Source organism: Oncorhynchus nerka, unplaced genomic scaffold (assembly GCF_034236695.1).
Source record: "Oncorhynchus nerka isolate Pitt River unplaced genomic scaffold, Oner_Uvic_2.0 unplaced_scaffold_2906, whole genome shotgun sequence".
Lineage (NCBI taxonomy): Eukaryota > Metazoa > Chordata > Actinopteri > Salmoniformes > Salmonidae > Oncorhynchus > Oncorhynchus nerka.
In genome coordinates this window covers 1-21,517 of record NW_027038428.1, presented here as the reverse complement: position 1 = coordinate 21,517, position 21,517 = coordinate 1, and the positions used below count along the sequence as shown (strand labels likewise).

Sequence of the window (21,517 nt, the reverse complement as noted above, 5' to 3'; positions counted from 1 at the left end):
ACGTGTCTCTATTACAGTATATGTAATAGAGGGGAATAGATTTATTAAATTGGAAATAGATGGGAATAGATTTCTTAAATTTAAATAACTTGGGAGCTGATTTCCTGTTTTGTTTTGTAGGGGGGGTGCTCAGAAAGCTTGGGGGGGGCAAATAAAACCACCCGCGGGCCAAATTCGGGCCAGTTGGGGAATCCTGTTCTATGGGGACAGCCGAAAAAATCTTTTTAGTTTCTAGATATAAAAACACAGCAGCGTTGCAGTTCTTGACACACTCAAACCGGTGCGCCTGGCACCTACTACCATACTCCGGTCAAAGGCACTTAAATATTCTGTCTTGCCCATTCACCCTCTGAATGGCACACACACAATCTATGTCTCAATGGTCTCAAGGCTTAAAAATCCTTATTTAACCGGGTCTCCTCCCCTTCATCTACACTGATTGACGTTTATTTAACAAGTGACATAAATAAGCAATTATAGCTTTCACCTGGATTCATCTGGTCAGTCTATACCATGGAAAGAGCAGGTCCACTCTACTTATAGATCTATGGTAATTCAGACTGCAGATATCCTTGATCCATATCACAGAGATTATATCATGTTCTCTGCTTTTACTATTTATATTTTCAATCTTGGGAATGTGCACAGAAATATATGTTCAAATATTATCAATAATAATCAATATAATTCCGAGACTACAGGTTGTCTTTTTCCATTTTATTGTGGGCTTGTGTCTGTCTCATATGTACATTGTGTATAAATAACAGATGTTTTAAATATAGACATAGTTGATCATTACACTGTGTGCCTACCTTTTTTTACACTTGAACTGATAATAAAAATGTGCTTTGAGTTGAAAGTGCTTTTTGGGTTTAAAAACGCTCACACACACACACTCACTCTCATTCTCACACACAACACACCACACCTCCTCGCTTACTAAATGGCGCCATCTCTTGGTCATCAATGGGAAGCGGACCTATCCTAATAATCATCCCTATAATAATGTAATAACACAGCAATAATTTGCTTACTGTTGGGAGTCATTTTTCTATCACACTTGCCTTGTTTAAAAATAAAACATCAATGATATTTTAATTTGGACCCAGTAATGGGATGGTTTAACCATTACCTCAAATACCGGTATTGATTAATTAACTAAACATACGGTCCAACGGGCACACATATATTGTTTTGCTTTTAAATCAATAAAACAAAAACACAATTTAGAAGTAATTACTGGGGTTTCCTCTTTGTTGAACAAAGCCAGCAGTGCATTGCATCCCGCCCATAGAGCGGAGCAGCTACGTCAAGAGAATTTGGGATGCGCCCTGGGTCTGTGACTGCCTGGAAACTCTCACCCGTCAGTACAACTTTTTGGAAGTGGCGCTGGAGCTACCAACCCCTAATGTGATAGAAGTTAATTTAAATCAAATCGATGAAAAACTTTGCAAAATAATACGAATTTATCCAACTTTGAATCATGTTTTACGCAAGCTGACAGGAGAATTACGCACGACTAAAAAACACTTCGGTTTACTGAAACCATCCGACTTTTTTCCTCTATTGCAAATGCAGTAAGGATGTTGGCGAGAAAAAGCATCATCCCGGAGGAGTTCTCCCTACCGGGGCTTGCTTCGAGGATCCACCGCAAACCAGTGTTCAGGGACCGGGTGAACAAAGCCCGCTTCATCGCCAAGAGCGGATCCTGCAACTTGGCGCACAAGAACATCCGAGAACAGGGAAGATTCTTGCAAGACGTCTTCACCACTCTGGTGGACCTGAAATGGCGCTTCACCCTGGTCATCTTCACCATGACTTTTCTGTGCAGTTGGCTCCTCTTCGCCATGTGCTGGTGGCTCGTGGCCTTTGCCCATGGAGACCTTGTACCCAACCGCACGTCTGGCATTGAGCAGTGCGTCACCAACGTCAAGTGAGTAGTATAGTATAGACTCTATAGATATTTTAAACTGTTGATGTTTGGAGATTTAACTTGTATATATTTCTGTATTTCTGTATTTTGTGTAAACTTGTGTATTTTAAGGGCGGAAATAAATTATATGGATTTATTGGGGACTTTTAGTGAAGTAATTACTTAAACTCAGTTTCAGAATAACTGCTATTTTCTGTGATAACACTGTTACAGTGGTATGATGATTGAGCTCCTTGCCATAGAAAAAAGGATTTTCCTTCAAATTATAAGGAACTTAAAGGGATACTTTGGGATTTTGGCAATGAAGCCAAAACTGTATGCAAGACATACAAATAGTATCCAGGAGTTCATCTGACTCTGGGGAAGTAGATAAAGGGCTTCATTGCCAAAATCCTGAAGTATCCCTTTAAAGGGCCAATCTGCAGTTGCTGCATTCATAAATTAATAATATGTACCAATGGATTCTTGAAGAATATTAGTATAATTTATAGTTCAACTCTCATACCCCAGCTGAACGCAAAATATAAGCTTGTTTTATTCCAATGTTTGTAAACAAAGTCAATGTAAACAAACACTATAAAGCCTCAAAACGTGGAAGTAAAGTATGTAGCCATGCACGAGCATTGGCATGTGTGAGCAGGAAGCATGAGGCAGCTTGATGTACAAGTACAGGACACTAGTCTATCACAATGGCCATGGATGGTCAGTCCCCCAATCTCTGTGTAAGAATGCTGAGTTCTCAGGCCCCAGAGATGCATTTGTTATCAGGTCCCCTTTTTACAGTAGTTTGGTGGTTGTAGGGGACGCAGATGAGGACCCATAGGAAACCACCTGCCTGTCCAGTAGCTTCCTCACCCCTGGACCTCTCTACCCTCACCACAGATGGATCAGGTCTCTATCCTCATCACAGATGTAGGATCAGGTCACAAGACACGGTTAAAACTACAATTTTGATATCATGGATGGTCAGTCCTTGCATCCATTAGCTCTGTGTATGAATTTGGGAGTGGTTCCGTTTACAGATCAGGTCCCACCATCAGATGTAGGATTTTACCCAAACAGGGGAGTCTCTACACCACTATTACAGATAGGATCAGGCCTTTGTTACAGATGTGGATTTCAACTGCTGATTGCCCCACTTTAACGTCTCTACAACTATTACAGATCTCTCTATTACAGATTTAGTCCTCTGAGAGGATCAGTGATGTTGTCTCTACAGATGGGATCAGGTCTCTAGACAGATGAGGACAGGTCTCTACACCCTATTACAGATGAAACCCACACTGTAGGATCCTCTCCCACTATTACAGATGTAGCTTCCTGCATCACTCTGACCCCTATTACAGATGACCTCTCTACCAGATGTAGGATCAGGTCTCTACCACAGATGTAGGATCAGGTCTCTACACCACATCACAGATGTAGGATCAGGTCTCTAAACTGCTCTTCCCCACAGATGTAAGAACAGGTCTCTATCCTCCCCACAGATGTAGGATCAGGTCTCTAACCTCCCCACAGATGTAGGATCAGGTCTCTACATCGCTACAGATACAGGTCTGTACCCTACACCACTACAGGTAGGATCAGGTCTCTACACAGATGTAGGATCACTATTACAGATGTAGGATCAGGCCTCTACCCCACTATTACAGATGTAGGATCAGGTCTCCCCACAGATGTAGGATCATGTCTCTACCCTCCCCACAGATGTAGGGTCACAGATGTAGGATCAGGTCTCTACAGATGTAGGATCATGTCTCTACTATTACAGATGATGTAGGAATCAGGTCTCTACAGATGTAGGATCAGCTATTACAGATGTAGGATCAGGCCTCTACCCTCCTCACAGATGTAGGATCAGGTCTCTACCCTCCCCACAGATGTAGGATCAGGTCTCTACCCTCCCCACAGATGTAGGATCAGGTCTCTACCCTCCCCACAGATGTAGGATCAGGCCTCTACCCTCCCCACAGATGTAGGATCAGGTCTCTACCCTCCTCACAGATGTAGGGTCAGGTCTCTACCCTCCCCACAGATGTAGGATCAGGCCTCTACCCTCCTCACAGATATAGGATCAGGTCTCTACCCTCCCCACATATGTAGGATCAGGTCTCTACCCTCCCCACTATCCTACACCACTACACCACTATTACCTGTAGGATCAGGTCTCTACCCTCCCCACAGATGTAGGATCATGTCTCTACCCTCCCCACAGATGTAGGGTCAGGCCTCTACCCTCCCCACAGATGTAGGATCAGGTCTCTACCCTCCTCACAGATGTAGGATCAGGTCTCTACCCTCCTCACAGATGTAGGATCAGGTCTCTACCCTCCCCACAGATGTAGGATCAGGTCTCTACCCTCCCCACAGATGTAGGATCAAATGTAGGATCAGATGTCTACATACAAACATCTGACCCGTGACCCTCCCACTATTTACACCACTCCAACGTCTCCCTCCTCTTTAGGACTCTCATTTCCTCTGACCCTCTACCCTCCTCACAGATGTGACCCTCTACCCTCCCCTGCTCTACAGGTCATTCACAGATGTAGGATCAGGTCCTTCCTGTTCTCCACCCTCCCCACAGATGTAGGATCAGGTGACCATCGGCACAGATGTTGGCCACCGATGTAGGATGATCCTCACAGATGTAGGATGCTACCCTCTATTACAAATGTAGGATCATCTCTACGTCCTCATCTTCAGAACATCAGCTGGCCTCATCACAGATGTAACGCTCTATTATGATGTGGGGTGCATCTTCATGATGTAGACAGCCCAGTCACAGATGTAGGATCACTCTACCCTCCCCACAGATGTAGGATCAGCTCATCTTCAGGTAGGATGGTCTCTAGCCTCCCACAGGTTAGATTAGGTTGCTCTACTCACAGATGTAGGATCAGGTCTCTACCTCCCCACAGGAGAGGTGGGGTCCTCACAGATGTAGGATCAGGTCTCTACCCTCCCCACAGATGTAGGTGCCCCCTAAATTCTGATCTTGATGGGATCAGTTTAGCATTTACCCCACTAATGGTCTCTAACAGATTAGGATTGGGGATCAGCACCTCTATTACAAATGTAGGATCAGCTGATCCTAGATCTGTTTCTACCTCTAGGGAAAACTACACCCCTGGAGGATCAGGTCTCTACCCTCCTCACAGATGGGATAACCCTCCTCACAGAGAGGATGGGCCAGCATCCTAACAGGTTGCTCTACCTCCTCACAGATGTAGGATCAGGTTTCAACTGGAAAATCAGGTGCATGGTATGGCTGCACATTACAAATGTAGGATCAGGTCTCTACCCTCCCCACAGATCGAAATCCCAAGATATCCATATCACAAGAGATCCGTATTTCATGCAATATATGAGATGCCACTAAGATGTAGGATCCCTGTGTAGAGTCAGTTTTTATAGTTGACTTTGTTTGTAGTCTCTCCCTCTCCTCTTGTGGCTGTTTCCCCACAGACACTTAGCCCCACCCCCCCACAGATTGGATCAATCACAGATGTAGGATCAGCCCAGTTCCTCCTCCACAGATGTTTGATCTCTCTATACAGATGTTGCATGCTAGATTAGATTGTTAGATTTTGCTCTACCCTCCCCACAGATGTAGATCAGGTCTCTATCATATCATACAGACCTAGTATCATCCATATCACAGATGTAGGACAGACCTAGTATATCCATATAACACAGACCTAGTATATCCATATAACACAGACCTAGTATATCCATACAGATGTAGGATCAGGTCAGACCTAGTATATCCATCCCCATCATCTCTACACAGACCTAGTATATCCATATCATACAGACCTAGTATATCCATATAACACAGACCTAGTATATCCATATAACACAGACCTAGTATATCCATATAACACAGTAGGATCCTAGTATATCCATATAACACACCTCTAGTTATCAAATGTAGACCAGTATATCCATATCCTCACAGATGTAGGATATCCACAAATGTATAGGTCTCTACCCTCCTCACAGACCTAGTATATCCATATGTAGGATCACTCTAGACAGATGTAGTTTCTATATCCAAATATCAGATGTCTACAGAAAGTATATCCATATAACATTTCAGAACTTTGACCTAGTATATCCATATAACCACAGCTTTGGCCTAGTATATCCAGAACAGTATAACACTTCCAGAACATCTAGTATATCCATATAAGACAGCCCAGTCGACCTAGTATATCCATATAGGTTGGAGAGGTGGGGTCACAGACCTAGTATATCCATATAACACAGACCTAGTATATCCATATAACACAGACCTAGAGTATATCCATATAACTACAGACCTAGTATATCCATATCCGAAAGGTTGCCGCCCACTGGAAAATCAGGTGCAGACCTAGTATATCCATATCACACAGATCCTAGTATAATATATGAGATGCCACTAAACCCTGTAGTATATCAGTTTTTATAGTTGACTTTGTTTGTAGTATATCCCTCATCTTGTGGCTGTTTCCCACAGACCTAGTTGTCAATCACGCAGCCCAGTTCCTCCTCCATGTTTGATTCCTATACAGTCATGCTAGATTAGATTGTTATCCATATCAATCACAGACCTAGTATATCCATATCATACAGACCTAGTATATCCATATAACACAGACCTAGTATATCCATATCATGCAGACCTAGTATATCCATATAACACAGACCTAGTATATCCATATAACACAGACCTAGTATATCCATATAACACAGACCTAGTATATCCATATCACACAGACCTAGTATATCCATATAACACAGACCTAGTATATCCATATAACACAGACCTAGTATATCCATATAACACAGACCTAGTATATCCATATCATACAGACCTAGTATATCCATATAACACAGACCTAGTATATCCATATAACACAGACCTAGTATATCCATATCATACAGACCTAGTATATCCATATAACACAGACCTAGTATATCCATATAACACAGACCTAGTATATCCATATCATACAGACCTAGTATATCCATATCATGCAGACCTAGTATATCCATATCATACAGTCCTAGTATATCCATATAACACAGACCTAGTATATCCATATCATTATCCTAGATACTGAAAAATAGTTGTAAAGTTTGTGTCTCTATGCCCCAGATTCAGAGAGCGGGTTTTGAATGGTCAAAGTTTGAGGGTTTTGTACACATGCCATCTCCTGCTGTTGTGCCCTTAAGCAAGCCCTCAAATCTGATCCAGGGGGTACACTCTGGCTGACAAATCTGATCCAGGGGGTACACTCTGGCTGACAAATCTGATCCAGAGGGTACACTCTGGCTGACAAATCTGATCCAGGGGGTACACTGATCCAGGGGGTACTGGCTGACAAATCTGATCCAGGGGTACACTCTGGCTGACAAATCTGATCCAGGGGTACACTCTGGCTGATAAATCTGATAATCCAGGGGGTACACTCTGGCTGATAAATCTGATCCAGGGGTACACTCTGGCTGACAAATCTGATCAGGGGTACACTCTGGCTGACAAATCTGATCCAGGGGTACACTCTGGCTGACAAATCTGATCCAGGGGGGCTACACTCTGGCTGACAAATCTGATCCATGGGGTACACTCTGGCTGATAAATCTGATCCAGGGGATCCAGGGGGTACACTCTGGCTACAAATCTGGCTGACAAATCTGATCCAGGGGGCTACACTCTGGCTGACAAATCTGATCCAGGGGTACACTCTGGCTGACAAATCTGATCCAGGGGGTACACTCTGGCTGATAAATCTGATCCAGGGGGTACACTCTGGCTGATAAATCTGATCCAGGGGGTACACTCTGGCTGACAAATCTGTAAAGAAAATGTGATCGGTAAAGAAAATGGACAATAAAGTTATCTTTTCTTGTCATATCTTATTTTCAGCCGCAACGCCGTCATCGCCGTGCGCAACAACCGCCTATGCTTCATGACCCGTGTGGGCGACCTTCGCAAGTCCATGATCATTGGCGCTGCCGTCCGCCTCCAGGTGGTACGCAAGACCACCACCCCCGAAGGCGAGGTCATCCCTATCCACCAGATCGACGTGCAAACGGAGAGCGCCGCGGCGAGTAACTCCATCTTCCTCTTGGCGCCACTCATTATCTGCCATACCATCAATAAGGACAGTCCGCTGTACGACCTGTCGGCCATGGAGCTGCAGTGCAGCGACCTGGAGGTGATTGTGATCTTGGAGGGCGTGGTGGAGACCACGGGCATCACCACCCAGGCCCGGACCTCCTACGTCACCGAGGAGATCCAGTGGGGTCACCGCTTCGTGCCCATCGTGACTGAGGAGGACGGGGTGTACTCGGTGGACTACTCCAAGTTTGGGAACACGGTCAAGGTGGCGACGCCGAGGTGTTCGGCCCGCGAGCTGGACGAGAAGCCCTCCATACTCATCCAGACGCTGCAGAAGAGCGAGCTGAGCCACCAGAACTCACTGAGGAAGAGGAACTCAATGAGGCGGAACAACTCCATGAGGAACGGCGGGAGCTCCGGCACCATGCGGAGGAACAACTCGGCCCTCACCGTGCCCAAAGTGCAGTTCCTCACACCTGAGGCGGTGGGCCAGAACATGGCCGTCACATGACACGAGGCCTGGCTCCCATTGGCTGTCCTGCTCTTCCTGGGTGGGACCTCCCATGTTTATCCTCTGGCTCAGTTAGAGCTGACTCTGGTCCTGTTCCCCACACTCTGCCACATATACAGTAGTCAATGCTATACCTGACACACACAATGCCCTGTTAGTACTATTGTTGTGAGGATGGATTTAACCGGTTTTAGTTACTGATTAGTGTCTCATTTTCAGTCTGGTTCTTTCCAAGTGCCTTTGCCTTTGTCTGGTTCTAAGCTGTAATAGGCATCCACAAGTTGTACTTTATGATGTAAATGCCTTTAGACATGTAATAACTCTTTATATTGCTTTTTACTGAATTCTGTACTCATCACTAAATCCATGTGATGATTTAATGTGCTCTTTAATGTTACCGTGACCAAAGAACATATTATTACAGATGATAATGGCCAACTCCTTTCTAATAGTAGAAGAAAATGATGTTTTGATATCAGCTGCAACGTATTACACACCAACCCGGTTCCTCATTCTTATCAGAACCTTTAATAAAGCATTTACTTCAGTACTGTATGAACATTGTACTGTTTCTGGAAACTGTCACAGTAAATAGATCCCCTATAAAACTGATTGTTTTTGGTTCGTTTGGAACATTTTCTCCTCAAATTGCATCTTGGACAAATGTGTATTTTCTCTGTGATGATTCGATAGAATTTAGAAATCAAAGTGTGGGAAATCTGTATAAATGTATTCTGTTCACAAGCAATTGGTCTCTTGATGAAATATAAAAATAAAAAAAAAGTGACAATCAAGTTAATTAATCAAATAATAATTTGGATCACAGGTTATATAAAAAAGATACGTAGCTGTTTTTTTGGTTGCGTCATTGCATTACCAATCGAGCGGTCGTCATTGTTACCACAGCCACAAAGTCATAAACCCCGCCTTTCTACAATTTTGCTTCTTAAATGTTGATTTTATAACTAACCTTATGCATTGCTTAAATTAGGTTCATTAAATTAAGCTCATTTTTGCTTTAAGGAATTTTTACAATAAAGCCAATTTTGACTTTGTGACTGTGGTAACTAGTGGAAACCTAATCGGTCGAGAACGTGCAACAAAGTTCAGACTTGTTGCGGTCAGGTTTAGAAACTGATGTACAGTAACGTTACTCTCTGCTTGTTGTGGGTGGAGACAAAGATGGTGGACCAGAAATAATTAGGGAGTGGGATATCTCGCCTTCTTTACTGTCTACGGGGGACATTCTACAACACTTGTTTTTGCAGATTGGAGTGAATCATGCTAAATGTGTGGTTAGCGTATACATATAAAACCTGCAATATGTCATAATTGAAAACGTGAGTTGAGAAGCCCCAGCCGATTCCAGGTGTGTATTGCGCAAAAATAAAAATAAATATTTAAACAATTATTTATTCAGTTTCGTAACATCAGTTAGCTAGCCAGACAGTGACTAGAAGAGTGCGCGACAAAATGAAGTGGCCGAAGCCCAGAGAAAATCTTTGGCCTGTCCTACACTTGCCTGGAAACCCGACATACAATTCTGGGTCGGGCAGAAATGTGAGATGCCGAGGAAACTTTCCTGATTCAAACGCTACTTTCTGGTTCACAGGCAAAGCCCTAACGCAATATAGGCAACACCTGAGGGCTGCAAGAATAATGTGTAATGTGTTCATCGGAAATACTTTATTTTAAAGATGCACTATGTACACTGAACAAAAATATAAATGCAACATGCAACAATATCAAAGATTTTACTGAGTTACAGTTCATCTAAGGAAATCAGTCAATTAAAATAAATTCATTCGGCCCTAATCTATGGATTTCATATGACTGGGAATACAGATATGCATCTGTTGGTCCCAGATACCTTACAAAAAAAGTAGGGATGTGAATAGTCAGTATCTGGTGTGACCACTATTTGCTCATGCAGCTCAACACATCTCCTTTGCAATCTCCTTTGCAGAGTTGATCAGGCTGTTGATTGTGGCCTGTGGAATGTTGTCCCGCTGTGTGAAGTTGCTTGATATTGGCTGGAACTGTAATCGATGTGTGCGCTGTTGTACACATCGACCCAGAGCATCCCAAACATGCTCAATGTGTGGCATGTCTGGTGAGTATGCAGGCCATGGAAGAACTGGGACATTTTCAGCTTCCAGGAATTGTGTACAGATCCTTGCGACATGGGGCCGTGCGTTATGGCGGAGGATGAATGGTGATGGCGGCGGAAAAATGGTACGACAATGGGCCTCAGGATGTCATCACGGTATCTCTGTGCATTTAAATTACCATCAATAAAATGCAGTTTCTCGACCGTGTAAATTGGGGCCATGTCTTTGCAGATGTAAGTTGTAACGGCAGCTGTTATCTCCTTCCATCTTCGTGATTCTTTGCCATATGCTGTGCCGCGGGCAAAAGCCTCTTGCCATGTCTGAGTCAGGGGTTTGTTTTGAGCACTAGACTTTACTTTTTGGGGTCTCATCCGTAGACTCTCTCCGTACTGTTTCACATGATTATTGTGTAGGTGGTAAGAGGTTAGTGGTGTTTGAGCCTGTTGTTGGGACTGGCCTGTTTCACATGATTATTGTGTAGGTGGTAAGAGAGGTTAGTGGTGTTTGAGCCTGTTGTTGGGACTGGCCTGTTTCACATGATTATTGTGTAGGTGGTAAGAGGTTAGTGGTGTTTGAGCCTGTTGTTGGGACTGGCCTGTTTCACATGATTCTTGTGTAGGTGGTAAGAGGTTAGTGGTGTTTGAGCCTGTTGTTGGGACTGGCCTGTTTCACATGATTATTGTGTAGGTGGTAAGAGAGGTTAGTGGTGTTTGAGCCTGTTGTTGGGACTGGCCTGTTTCACATGATTATTGTGTAGGTGGTAAGAGAGGTTAGTGGTGTTTGAGCCTGTTGTCAGGACTCTGACCTGCGACACATCTTGTAGAGGACGGTTTCCTGGTCCGTGTCAGACTTGTCATACCCAAACCACGTCCATGTGACAGAAGTAGTCCCTCTTTTGGTACGAGCTCCGTGCTCTGGGCCACGTTCACTCCATGTTTGTGGCACATTTTGCAAAGTGTTGTCCAATTGACAAAATATTGGCGTAAAGAGTGTGATTTGCGACACAACAAAATAAACAGAGCATAATATGAAACAATAGACATTTTCTATCGTCACACAATATATATCGTCATATCGCCCAGCGCTATTTGCAACTGCAGTTGAAGTGTTTTCTATGTACCTTTTAAGATTTTATCCATTCATATTTTATATTTTGTTACATGCTTAATTGAACATTTGCACAAAGGTTCTAAATAAAAGGAGAAATGATCAAATATTGAGCAGTACATTTTATTTGTTGAGTATAATTTAAAATGTAATAAGAAATAGGCCTTCATGTGGTCATTTTATATAAACTATTTATTCATTGAATTGACAGAAAATGTGCTATATCGGGACATGTATCATTATCTGGATATGAAATGACCTATATTGGGATATGAGATTTTGGCCATATCGCCCAGCCTAGTCTGGGTTTGTGAGGTCGGTTGGATGTACTGCCAAATTCTCTAAAATGACATTGGAGGCGGCTTATGGTAGAGAAATTACATTAAATTATCTCGCAACAGATCTGGTGGACATTTCTGCAGTAGGCATGCCAATTTAATTGCATGCTTGTGTTGTGTGACAATACTGCACATTATAGAGTGGCCTTTTATTGCCACCGGCACAAGGTAGGCCTGTGTAAAGATCACGCTGTTTCATCAGCTTGTTGATATGCAACACCGGGCAGGTGGATGACCTTGGCAAAGGAGAAATGCTCACTAACAGGGATGTAAACAAATTTGTGCACAACATGTTTGAGAAATATGCTTTTTGTGCGTATGGAAAATGTATTGGATCCTTTATTTCAGCACATGAAACATGATGCCAACACTTTACATGTTTCATTCATATGTTTGTTCAGTATAGAAATTTCTCTGCCATTTCCTGGTTGCCAAAATTCTAATAGTTTGCCTAATTTCAGTTTATAAGACAAAACAAGCAAGTATAGTGTAGAAAATCATTTTACCATCTAAACTGCTGTGAAATATATTTTCCATAACCCTAAATATTGTATTTTCAGCTGTTTGAAGCTGTTGTACAAAACAAAGTGAAAGACACCAAATGAAATGTAGGCATGGGCAGCATAGAAATAGTGCACATAGAACAGATATACCGCTTCTTAAACTTGCTTTCAATGATGTATCTATAACTCACTTTTCTATGTGAATTTGGTTGGGTCACCCAAAAGTTACATATTGCAGCTTTAATGCATTTATCTGATTAACTAACATGTTTTCTTACCTATGATGCTAAATAGCTAGCTAGCTAGGTTTGTTTGCCAAATGGAGGTTTAAGTTAGCCTAGCTAGCTAACTAGTAAAGATGGGACCCTGAAGACTATTCCCAAGTTATCTCAACAAAATAATAGGCAGAGAAAACCCTTTGTAGCTATTAGTACTACACTTTACATGGTTCTTAATTAATTATCTTCATATACAACAGTGTCCCTGTGTCTTTACCATCGAATGCCAACTGTATTAGACTAGTTATTTATCTCAAACAGCTCACAGTCTCACTGTCAGAATTAGACGTCCATGTTTCTGCAACGTCACATTTCTAAGTGTTTAAGGTTAAGTTTAGACATTAACTCTGAATGGTTACGGTTTGGAATAGGCTTCAAACAAAAATATCAAAAAACAATTTGCAACCTTTGCATCTTTGGAATCAGAGAATGATGCTTAAGCCCATCTGCCATCCCCGTCCACAATGCCCTAGCAAAACCAAAACCTACGTGAAGGTAACAGTGCTCGCTGTTGCCTTTAGTGGCCGGGTACCACGTCATCTCCCGACATCAGACATTGAACTGGCAGGTTTTACTACAGTGGGCCTAATGCCTAATGAACATTCAAGGCAAATGCCTCCATCTGGTGGTGCAAAGTGAAACATCTCCCTGGTCCATACAGCTCCCCGGTACAGATATTGGTATGTGTAGTAAGGCTGTGTAGAAATGTAAAATATTCCTATGGAATAATAGCACCAATCTCTGACTGCAAATGTTCAAAAGATGGAATATTGTCATCGTACTGATATCTGATTTTGCAATCGTACATATACAATTATCTACGACTGTTCAAAACATTTCCAAATCTTGTTAGGATCCGTCCGGACGGGATACTTGCCTGCAGATCAGATCAGTGCAATCCTATATTTACATAATAATTGGTCAGTTCTATCCACAATCCTTGGGACGTCCCTACCTTAAACGTCTAACCCTTAACCCGTTTAAATTTCAACTTCAATGGGGCAGGGACGTCCTAAGGATCTGAAAAGCACGAACCCATGAGAATGGTATGTTTCACATCCCATCATGCATTGCGGTGTGGTGTAGCTACATTATTATTTTAAAAATACAAATTATGCACACCTCGGGTTATCGAAACGTTTTGAACACATTTCAATCCTAATATATTACTATTGCACACAAATTAGCACCACACTGTACCGCGACGTTATGATGAACCGTCTCCGTGAATTGTATCTTCTGTGGTGGCTACCTTGCCTTTTTCAAGATTTGAGTCAGCTTTGCGCAGTGGCAGTATCGTAGCCGATGAGGTCTATCCGAGGCGCGATTATTGCTAGTTGAAAACTTTACCCAATACCCCGCCGTGACGACTTGAAATATAGTCGGCATTGGCAATTTTTGACGGTCTCTAAGGAGACTGATATTCTTGTTGAAAGTAAAGAAGTTTTAAGGTATCTCGCAGTAGTGGTCTGGAGTTTATTGAATGTGGCGTTATTTGCAGATGTATTAATTGCATTAATAAGTGTGTATTTGCAATATGAGATTTGTGTTATCTCTGCACTTCATTGAAAATACGAATTGAACGTTTGAATTACATTCAGCGTGTAGGTCTAGCGTCCCAGTTATGCTACATACATCAGAGTGATATGTATCTAGTGGGAGTGCGAGTTTGTAGACAGTTTGTCCATTAGCGAACTCTGCCTCCGACTTTGGAACTAGTTCAAACTGGTATGGTTTCCCATTGATCATATTGTCTGTTTTTCCCCGGCTGTTTACCGGTAGTTGGTTTTATGTTGCTACTACTGAGTGAGAGCAGGAAAAATAAAAGTACCCCAATAAAAAAATGACTCAAGTAAAGTGAAAGTCACCCACTAAAATACTACTTGAGTAAAAGTATTTGGTTTTTAAAAAATACATGTCATTTTCTAAAATATACTTAAGTATCAAAAGTACAACTACAAATCATTTCAAATTACTTATATTATGCAAACCAGATAGCGCCATTTTTTGTATTTATGGAAAGCCAGGTGCACATTCCCAACGCTCAGACATATTTTACAAATGAAGCATGTGTGTTTAGAGAGTCCGCATGATCAGAGGCAATAGGGATGACCAGGGATGTTCTCTTTAATAAGCACGTGAATTTGAGCAAATGTCCTGTCCTGCTAAGCGTTCAAAATGAGACGAGTACTTTTGGGTGTTAAGGAATATGTATGGATTAAAAGGCACAATATTTTCTTATGGAATGTAGTAAAGTAAAAGTAGCCAAAAATATAAATAGTAAAGTACAGACCCCCCCAAAACTACTTTAGTGGTACTTTAAAGTTTTTTGAATGTATTCTACAGTGGTAGATTATAATAATAATAATGAATAATGAACCAGGTATTTCACCGGATGTATAAAACTTCATGTGAAGCATCCGTTTGGCGTTTCCACTCACTACCAAATATGGTGATGCGAGGAAGCCCAGTGCCCTGCAGTGGGTGTAGAATGATTTTTGTCGAAATTCTGCACATTTACTAATCGATGAAGCTAGTGATGGGGAAACGAAGCTTTCTGAAGCATTCAGCATTTCCATACAATTGTGTCGAAAATAGGTTGACTACACGAGGCTTTGATCAACATAGTGTACACTAGTGGCACCTGCTGGTTAAAATAAGCATTTTCCTATTCTACCGAAACGAATACCAAACCAATCAGGTGGTTATTCGACAAACTTGAAAATAAAAGAGAGCCGCACACTCTAGGAACTCAGATGAAAAATTTAATTACCAACGTTTCGACGGTGGTTATTCGACAAAACACATCTTTGGAGGTCATTGATAACGTGTTTCCGATAAAGCGATACAATATCCGCACACTGCTTAACGATTTCGATGCATGACTCCGAGCTCCCGGTATCAGACGTATCATCTTATCGCCATACATTTTTTATGTTTCCAAAACTACAACCAGTAAAATAGTAGACTTCACCCTTTGCCAACGTTTCAAAAAAAAAATGTTATTTCGGAGTGGAAGGGGGGGAATTGAGTTATTGCACACGCGCACTGCACAGGGTCGATCCAGCTAGAAGTAGTAAATACTTTACCGTAAGTACTGCTGTTTGGTTGGCTAGCGCAATTGAATTGTTGTCTATGATGAGTACATTTACATTATTTTGTGCAATATTGAAACCTGGAGTTCTGTGATTGAGAAAATAGACATTGACATGCTTCTACCATTTTGCACCTTAGGTATCCTCGTGTCGATAATATTGATCGCCATCATAGTTTTTTAAGCATTGACCTCAATCATTACGGTACAATTCTATGGTGACGTTCTTTCTGATTTCGTACAATGAAATATCATAATACGCCACTTTTTCTGTTTATAAATGTCATATTTGTAGGATTAATAGGCCGCCCTTCAGTGTATACTACTGACATTGTAGTCAGTAGTATATTGTAACCTAAATACCTAGCTAGCTACAGTGAGCTAGAACACGACGTAGCTACTAGCTAGATTCATCAGCCGACTGCTATAGCTACCGCTAACGTTACTGGTTAGTTAGCTAGCTAAGTTACGATACCGCCACGTCTTCTTAACCTCCACTGGGCTACTGAGTGACCCTTTACAATGGCCGCTACAAGAAAACGAACGCGATCAGGCATCGGAGATGTGAGAGACAGAAAAGCAAAGGTTATTAAAGACAGCGGTGAGAAGAGACACATCACCAGCCCTGATCCTGGCGAGGGGAGGCAGTAAGGGGATCCCCCTGAAGAATATCAAAATGCTCGCCGGTGTCCCCCTCATCGGATGGGTTCTGAGAGCTGCAGTGGACTCAAACAGTTTGACAGGTAATTCAGTTCAATCTAATAGTCAAATGTCTTTCAATCTAACTACTGTATACGGAGTTGCTTTGATAGAAGCTTGGTAGACTAGCTACATTACAACCCACATACAAAAAATGGCAGTATACTATGATATTAATGCCATAGTATTCACTGTAGTGTTTTTGTATTATTCACTGTAGTGTAGTGTATTATTTACAGTTAACTATAGTATACATATTGTAGTAAAATAACTAGTATATACTATAGTATCATGTAGTGTTTTGCGGACTGTAGTATTTACTATAGTGTTTTTTTGTTTGTATATCTTTGACATAGAAGTGGAGGCTTTCTCTCCTTACTAGATACATACTAAAAGAGCTAATTTCCCATAACCTGTAGGTAGATAGGACTGGGGTGTGAACAGAGGTCAGCACTTTACTCTTTTCTAACTGTAGGGAACACAATACGTGGGCTGTACTTGGCATGTGGGTTTCTCACTTATGGGGTTATGGAGGAGGAGATGGGCAGGGGTATATGCAAAATTACTCTAGTATTTACTATAGTTAAAAGGGTAGTGTTTTTGGGGACATTACTGTAGCATTTACTAGTGTTTTTGCAGATACTACTGTAGTATTTACTATAGTATTCTACAGTATACTACAACATTCTCTACTAAGTACTACACATGAGCAAAGGGATATACTACAGTTTATTACAGAATTCTGTTTTAAATACTGTAGTATTCTATACTAAACTAGTATTTTAAATGTGAAAACATGTTGACATTCTTGTTTTGGGTGCATGGATAATATTGTTATTTGAAAATTAATGTACTGTCTCTGAATGAACCCCCTGGTTTGGGCTTTCGGCCACACAAGACTGGATTGCACTGATGCAGCCTACTTGTTACAAAGCCTGAGGAATCAACTTTTCCGTTCTTTCTCCCAGTGTGTGGGTATCAACTGATCATGATGACATTGAGAAGGTAGCCAAGGCATGGGGGCTCAGGTTCACCGCAGGAGCCCAGAGGTGTCCAAAGACTCCTCCAGCTCTCTTGACACCATCCAGAATTCGCCCGATTAAACCCAGGTAGGGGGTGAATGTCAAGTGTATTTCCTGATTCCTCATGTCCTCTCTCCTTGCCTCCTTCTCAAAACGCATTAGGAGGAGATCTGAGTGGAGGATCTGAGGTTCCTCCAATGAGATCTAATGCGTTTTTGAGATCAGATCTTCTGCTATGCAATGTGCTGTGAGAAGGAGACGAGGGAGCGTGAGGAAGATTCTCTGTGGCAACAGTGTCAACGTTGGTTATATTTTATTGTGACAGAACCACACCCTTTGTGACACTTCAACTATCTTTGTAATGACTGTTTGGCAGCTTTGTTATAGATGTCAGCTGATAATGTCATATATGCAGAACTTGTTTAGCCACTAGCTTGACTAAGGCTCTGGGACGGCATGTATCAAGTATCTCAGAGTAGGAATACTGATCTAGGATCAGGTCCCCCCGTCCATGTAGTCTTATTCATTGTGATCTATGAGGCAACATTTGGGATTATCCCAATAAAGTGGGACCCACTCCATAGCTTCAATTGACAACAGTGGCAGCATATACACAATTATTCAAATCTCATACTGTTTCTCATATTCTTCTGGTATCTCATAGTCTGCTGTGTGTTGTCCTCCTCCAGAGGTGGAGGTGATCTGTCACATCCAGGCCACGTCTCCCTGCCTGCACCCCTTCCACCTGAAGGAGGCCCTGGAGATGATCACCAAGCAGGGCTTCACGTCCGTCTTCTCCGTGGTCCTGACGACACCACTTCCGCTGGCAGGAGGTGAAGAAAGGAGGCAGGACAGCCATGTGTTATGTTTAGGACCTCACAGGAGGTGAAGAAAGGAGGTAATGGACAGCCATGTGTTATGTTTAGGACCTCACAGGAGGTGAAGAAAGGAGGTACAGGACAGCCATGTGTTATGTTTAGGACCTCACAGGAGGTGAAGAAAGGAGGTAACGGGACAGCCATGTGTTATGTTTAGGACCTCACAGGAGGTGAAGAAAGGAGGTACAGGACAGCCATGTGTTATGTTTAGGACCTCACAGGAGGTGAAGAAAGGAGGTACGGGACAGCCATGTGTTATGTTTAGGACCTCACAGGAGGTGAAGAAAGGAGGTACAGGACAGCCATGTGTTATGTTTAGGACCTCACAGGAGGTGAAGAAAGGAGGTACAGGACAGCCATGTGTTATGTTTAGGACCTCACAGGAGGTGAAGCCATGTGTTATGTTTAGGACCTCACAGGAGGAAGGTTGGGACAGCCATGTGTTATGTTTAGGACCTCACAGGAGGTGAAGAAAGGAGGTGTTATGTTTAGGACCTCGGGACAGCCATGTGTTATGTTTAGGACCCTCACACTTAGGCATGGTTTCAGGCTACAGAGGTTAACCCATAATGGCATGTTTCCATTAAAAGCAAGATCAATGGAGAATCTCCATAGAAAATGATTTCTAGTCCAGGATTAGGCTTCATCTCTGTGGAGGAAAAACACCCCTAGGCTACTGCATAATTCCATCCCTCTAGAGTTGTGTGTGTATAAGGTAGTTGTGGAATTGTTAGACTACTTGTTAGATATTACTGCACTGTCAGAACTAGAAGCACAAGCATTTCGCTACACTCGCATTAACATCTGTAAACCATGTGTATGTGACCAATACAATTTGATTTGAAGTAGGGTCAGGAGTTTTTCCTGTCCACGTGACTGTATCACAATAGAGAGATGGGGGTGTGATAAAACAAGTGAGTTTGTCTCCTGACCAGGTTCTAACCAGAAACCAGACTGTTTCCTATCAACTCATAATGATGATGTGTTCTCTCTCCTGTTCAGGTAGTGTAGCCACCCAGCCTCTCAACCTGGATCCATCCAACAGGCCCCGGAGACAGGACTGGGATGGAGAGCTGTGTGAGAACGGATCTTTCTATTTTTCCACCAGAGCCCTTATAGAGGAAGGTGTTTTGCAGGTAACTTTCACCAGGCCCCTAAAAGGACCCATATTCACAAAGTGCCTCAGGAAGGAGTGCTGGTCTAGGATCAGTTTTCCTTTTCGATTGAAAGAATAGAGAGGAGACCATCTGAACTTCAACTTCTTTAATACCCTGATGTACGCAGGACAATACACACAGGGATGATAATGAGAGAATTATAAACCTGTTGATTTAATATAATAACTTATGCCATTTATCAGATATGTCATTTGTATCCACAGCAACGTAGTCATGCTTGGTATGGGTGGTCCCAGGAGTAGAAGCCACTACCCTGGCGTTACAAGCACCATGCTCTACCAACTGAGCTGCCGAGGACCACAGTTCCTCCTTTAATTGTCACACAAGACTGCTACTTGATTGGTTAATATACACTGTGGGTAGGCTGTGTGTAAAATATAAGTGACGTTTGTACATACAGGAGAAGATGAATCATATCTAGAAAAGGTATTATAGAAACAGTGGTCTGGTAATAGGCAGGGGGTAAACCATGGGGTTTGTCGAATAAGACCCAAACTAGTGTTCAGCTGCATGATGAGGAACTTGAGTGTTCTACATGATCTTCAACACCAGTCTGTAGGCTCTGGAAGTATATGTGAAGGGATACATTCTCTGTAAGCAAATTGCATTTGAGTAATTGGTGGTCAGGTTTATATTGCAGTCTGGCCAGTCCAGTCAGCTCTTCTGTCTCAACATACATGTTGCTTTGGCCACTAAGGGTTTTCACTATTCTGCTGTTTTTACAGTTTAAACAAGGATCGGTTCTTAAGGCCTCATCAACCCGGTTATTAGTTGGTCACAGTCAATAGTTACTCAATTCATTTTTGCATGTTCAGCATAGGAGAGAGAGCCTGTAGTGTGTGTGTGTGTGTCTAGTCCATCCAACCTTAATCTTCATGTTTGTGTGTGTGTGTGTGTGTGTGTAAGAGAAATTCCTCTTCATTAGTTTATTAGTAACATTCCCCAACAATATCACTCTGTATGCAGTAGTGGCTATGAGATGAACAAATATCCACTTCTAACACAACCACAATGACTAAGATGATGTGCACAGGGAGGACCTGGTCTTAGATACAGACCCAGATGTTTATCTCTGCTGCTGGTGCTGACAAAGCATATTTCCTTCCTGGGATCAATAACGTATTTATTCATTCAGCCTGACTAGAAACAACATACACACTGAGAGATGGACTGATACTACTAGGTATTCTATTGTTAACTGGTGTTTTGAATGCTAATAGAAATGCCCTTTGTGTTGTTGTCTTTCTCAGGGGGGGAAGTGGGCTTACTATGAGATGCTGCCAGAGTACAGTGTGGATATTGATGTGGATATCGACTGGCCCGTGGCAGAACAGAGAGTACTGAGGTAGTCTGAAATCACTGACCTACAATTTCAAGTTCCCTCTCTGTTCAAGTCATTCACTCCGAACCATCTCTCTCTCTCTCTCTCTCTGTCTGTCTCTGTCTGTCTCTGTCTCTCTCTCTGAAAGTGTTTATTTGAATGCACTTTAAATATAATTAGATTTTGTGGTAAAGCAACACAGTGAACAATGCTGTAAGACAGAGGAGTGGTTGTCCAAATGTTGTCCCTGTGTGTGTTGTTCCTGTCAGGTTTGGTTACTTTGGCCTGGACAAGCCTGAGGTGGTGCGTCTGCTGCTGTGTAACGTCTCCCGGCTGTCTGACTGACGGCGCGTCCTCATCTCGGTCTCTGGAGAGGAGATGGTCTCAGTCAACACCAGAGATACTATGGGTATCCGCATGCTGCAGAGAGAG

At 42.4% G+C, this 21,517-nt stretch overlaps 1 protein-coding gene, 1 non-coding gene and 1 pseudogene across 2 annotated transcripts; all 3 read left to right on the top strand.

Moving 5' to 3' along the window:
- Window positions 1-1,295: 1,295 nt before the first annotated feature.
- Window positions 1,296-9,168, top strand: LOC115117175 (ATP-sensitive inward rectifier potassium channel 8-like). Its single transcript, XM_065014500.1, has 2 exons — window positions 1,296-1,933; window positions 7,821-9,168. Exons 1-2 carry the CDS (start codon window positions 1,584-1,586, stop codon window positions 8,554-8,556), a joined length of 1,086 nt encoding a protein of 361 aa, XP_064870572.1. The 5' UTR covers window positions 1,296-1,583; the 3' UTR covers window positions 8,557-9,168.
- Window positions 9,169-14,169: 5,001 nt separating this feature from the next.
- LOC135566953 (U4 spliceosomal RNA) lies at window positions 14,170-14,310 on the top strand. The gene has a single exon (XR_010462224.1). It is a non-coding gene; the product is annotated as a U4 spliceosomal RNA (small nuclear RNA).
- A 2,180-nt stretch (window positions 14,311-16,490) lies between these two features.
- LOC135566952 (N-acylneuraminate cytidylyltransferase-like) lies at window positions 16,491-21,514 on the top strand (annotated as a pseudogene).
- Window positions 21,515-21,517: the final 3 nt, after the last annotated feature.

Excerpts from the sequence above, each read along its gene's own strand:
- LOC115117175 (XM_065014500.1), top strand. The coding sequence starts at position 1,584 with ATGTTGGCGAGAAAAAGCATCATCCCGGAGGAGTTCTCCCTACCGGGG. Across the intron at positions 1,934-7,820 it reads CAGTGCGTCACCAACGTCAA|TTATCTTTTCTTGTCATATC; the intron begins GTGAGTAGTATA and ends TGGACAATAAAG.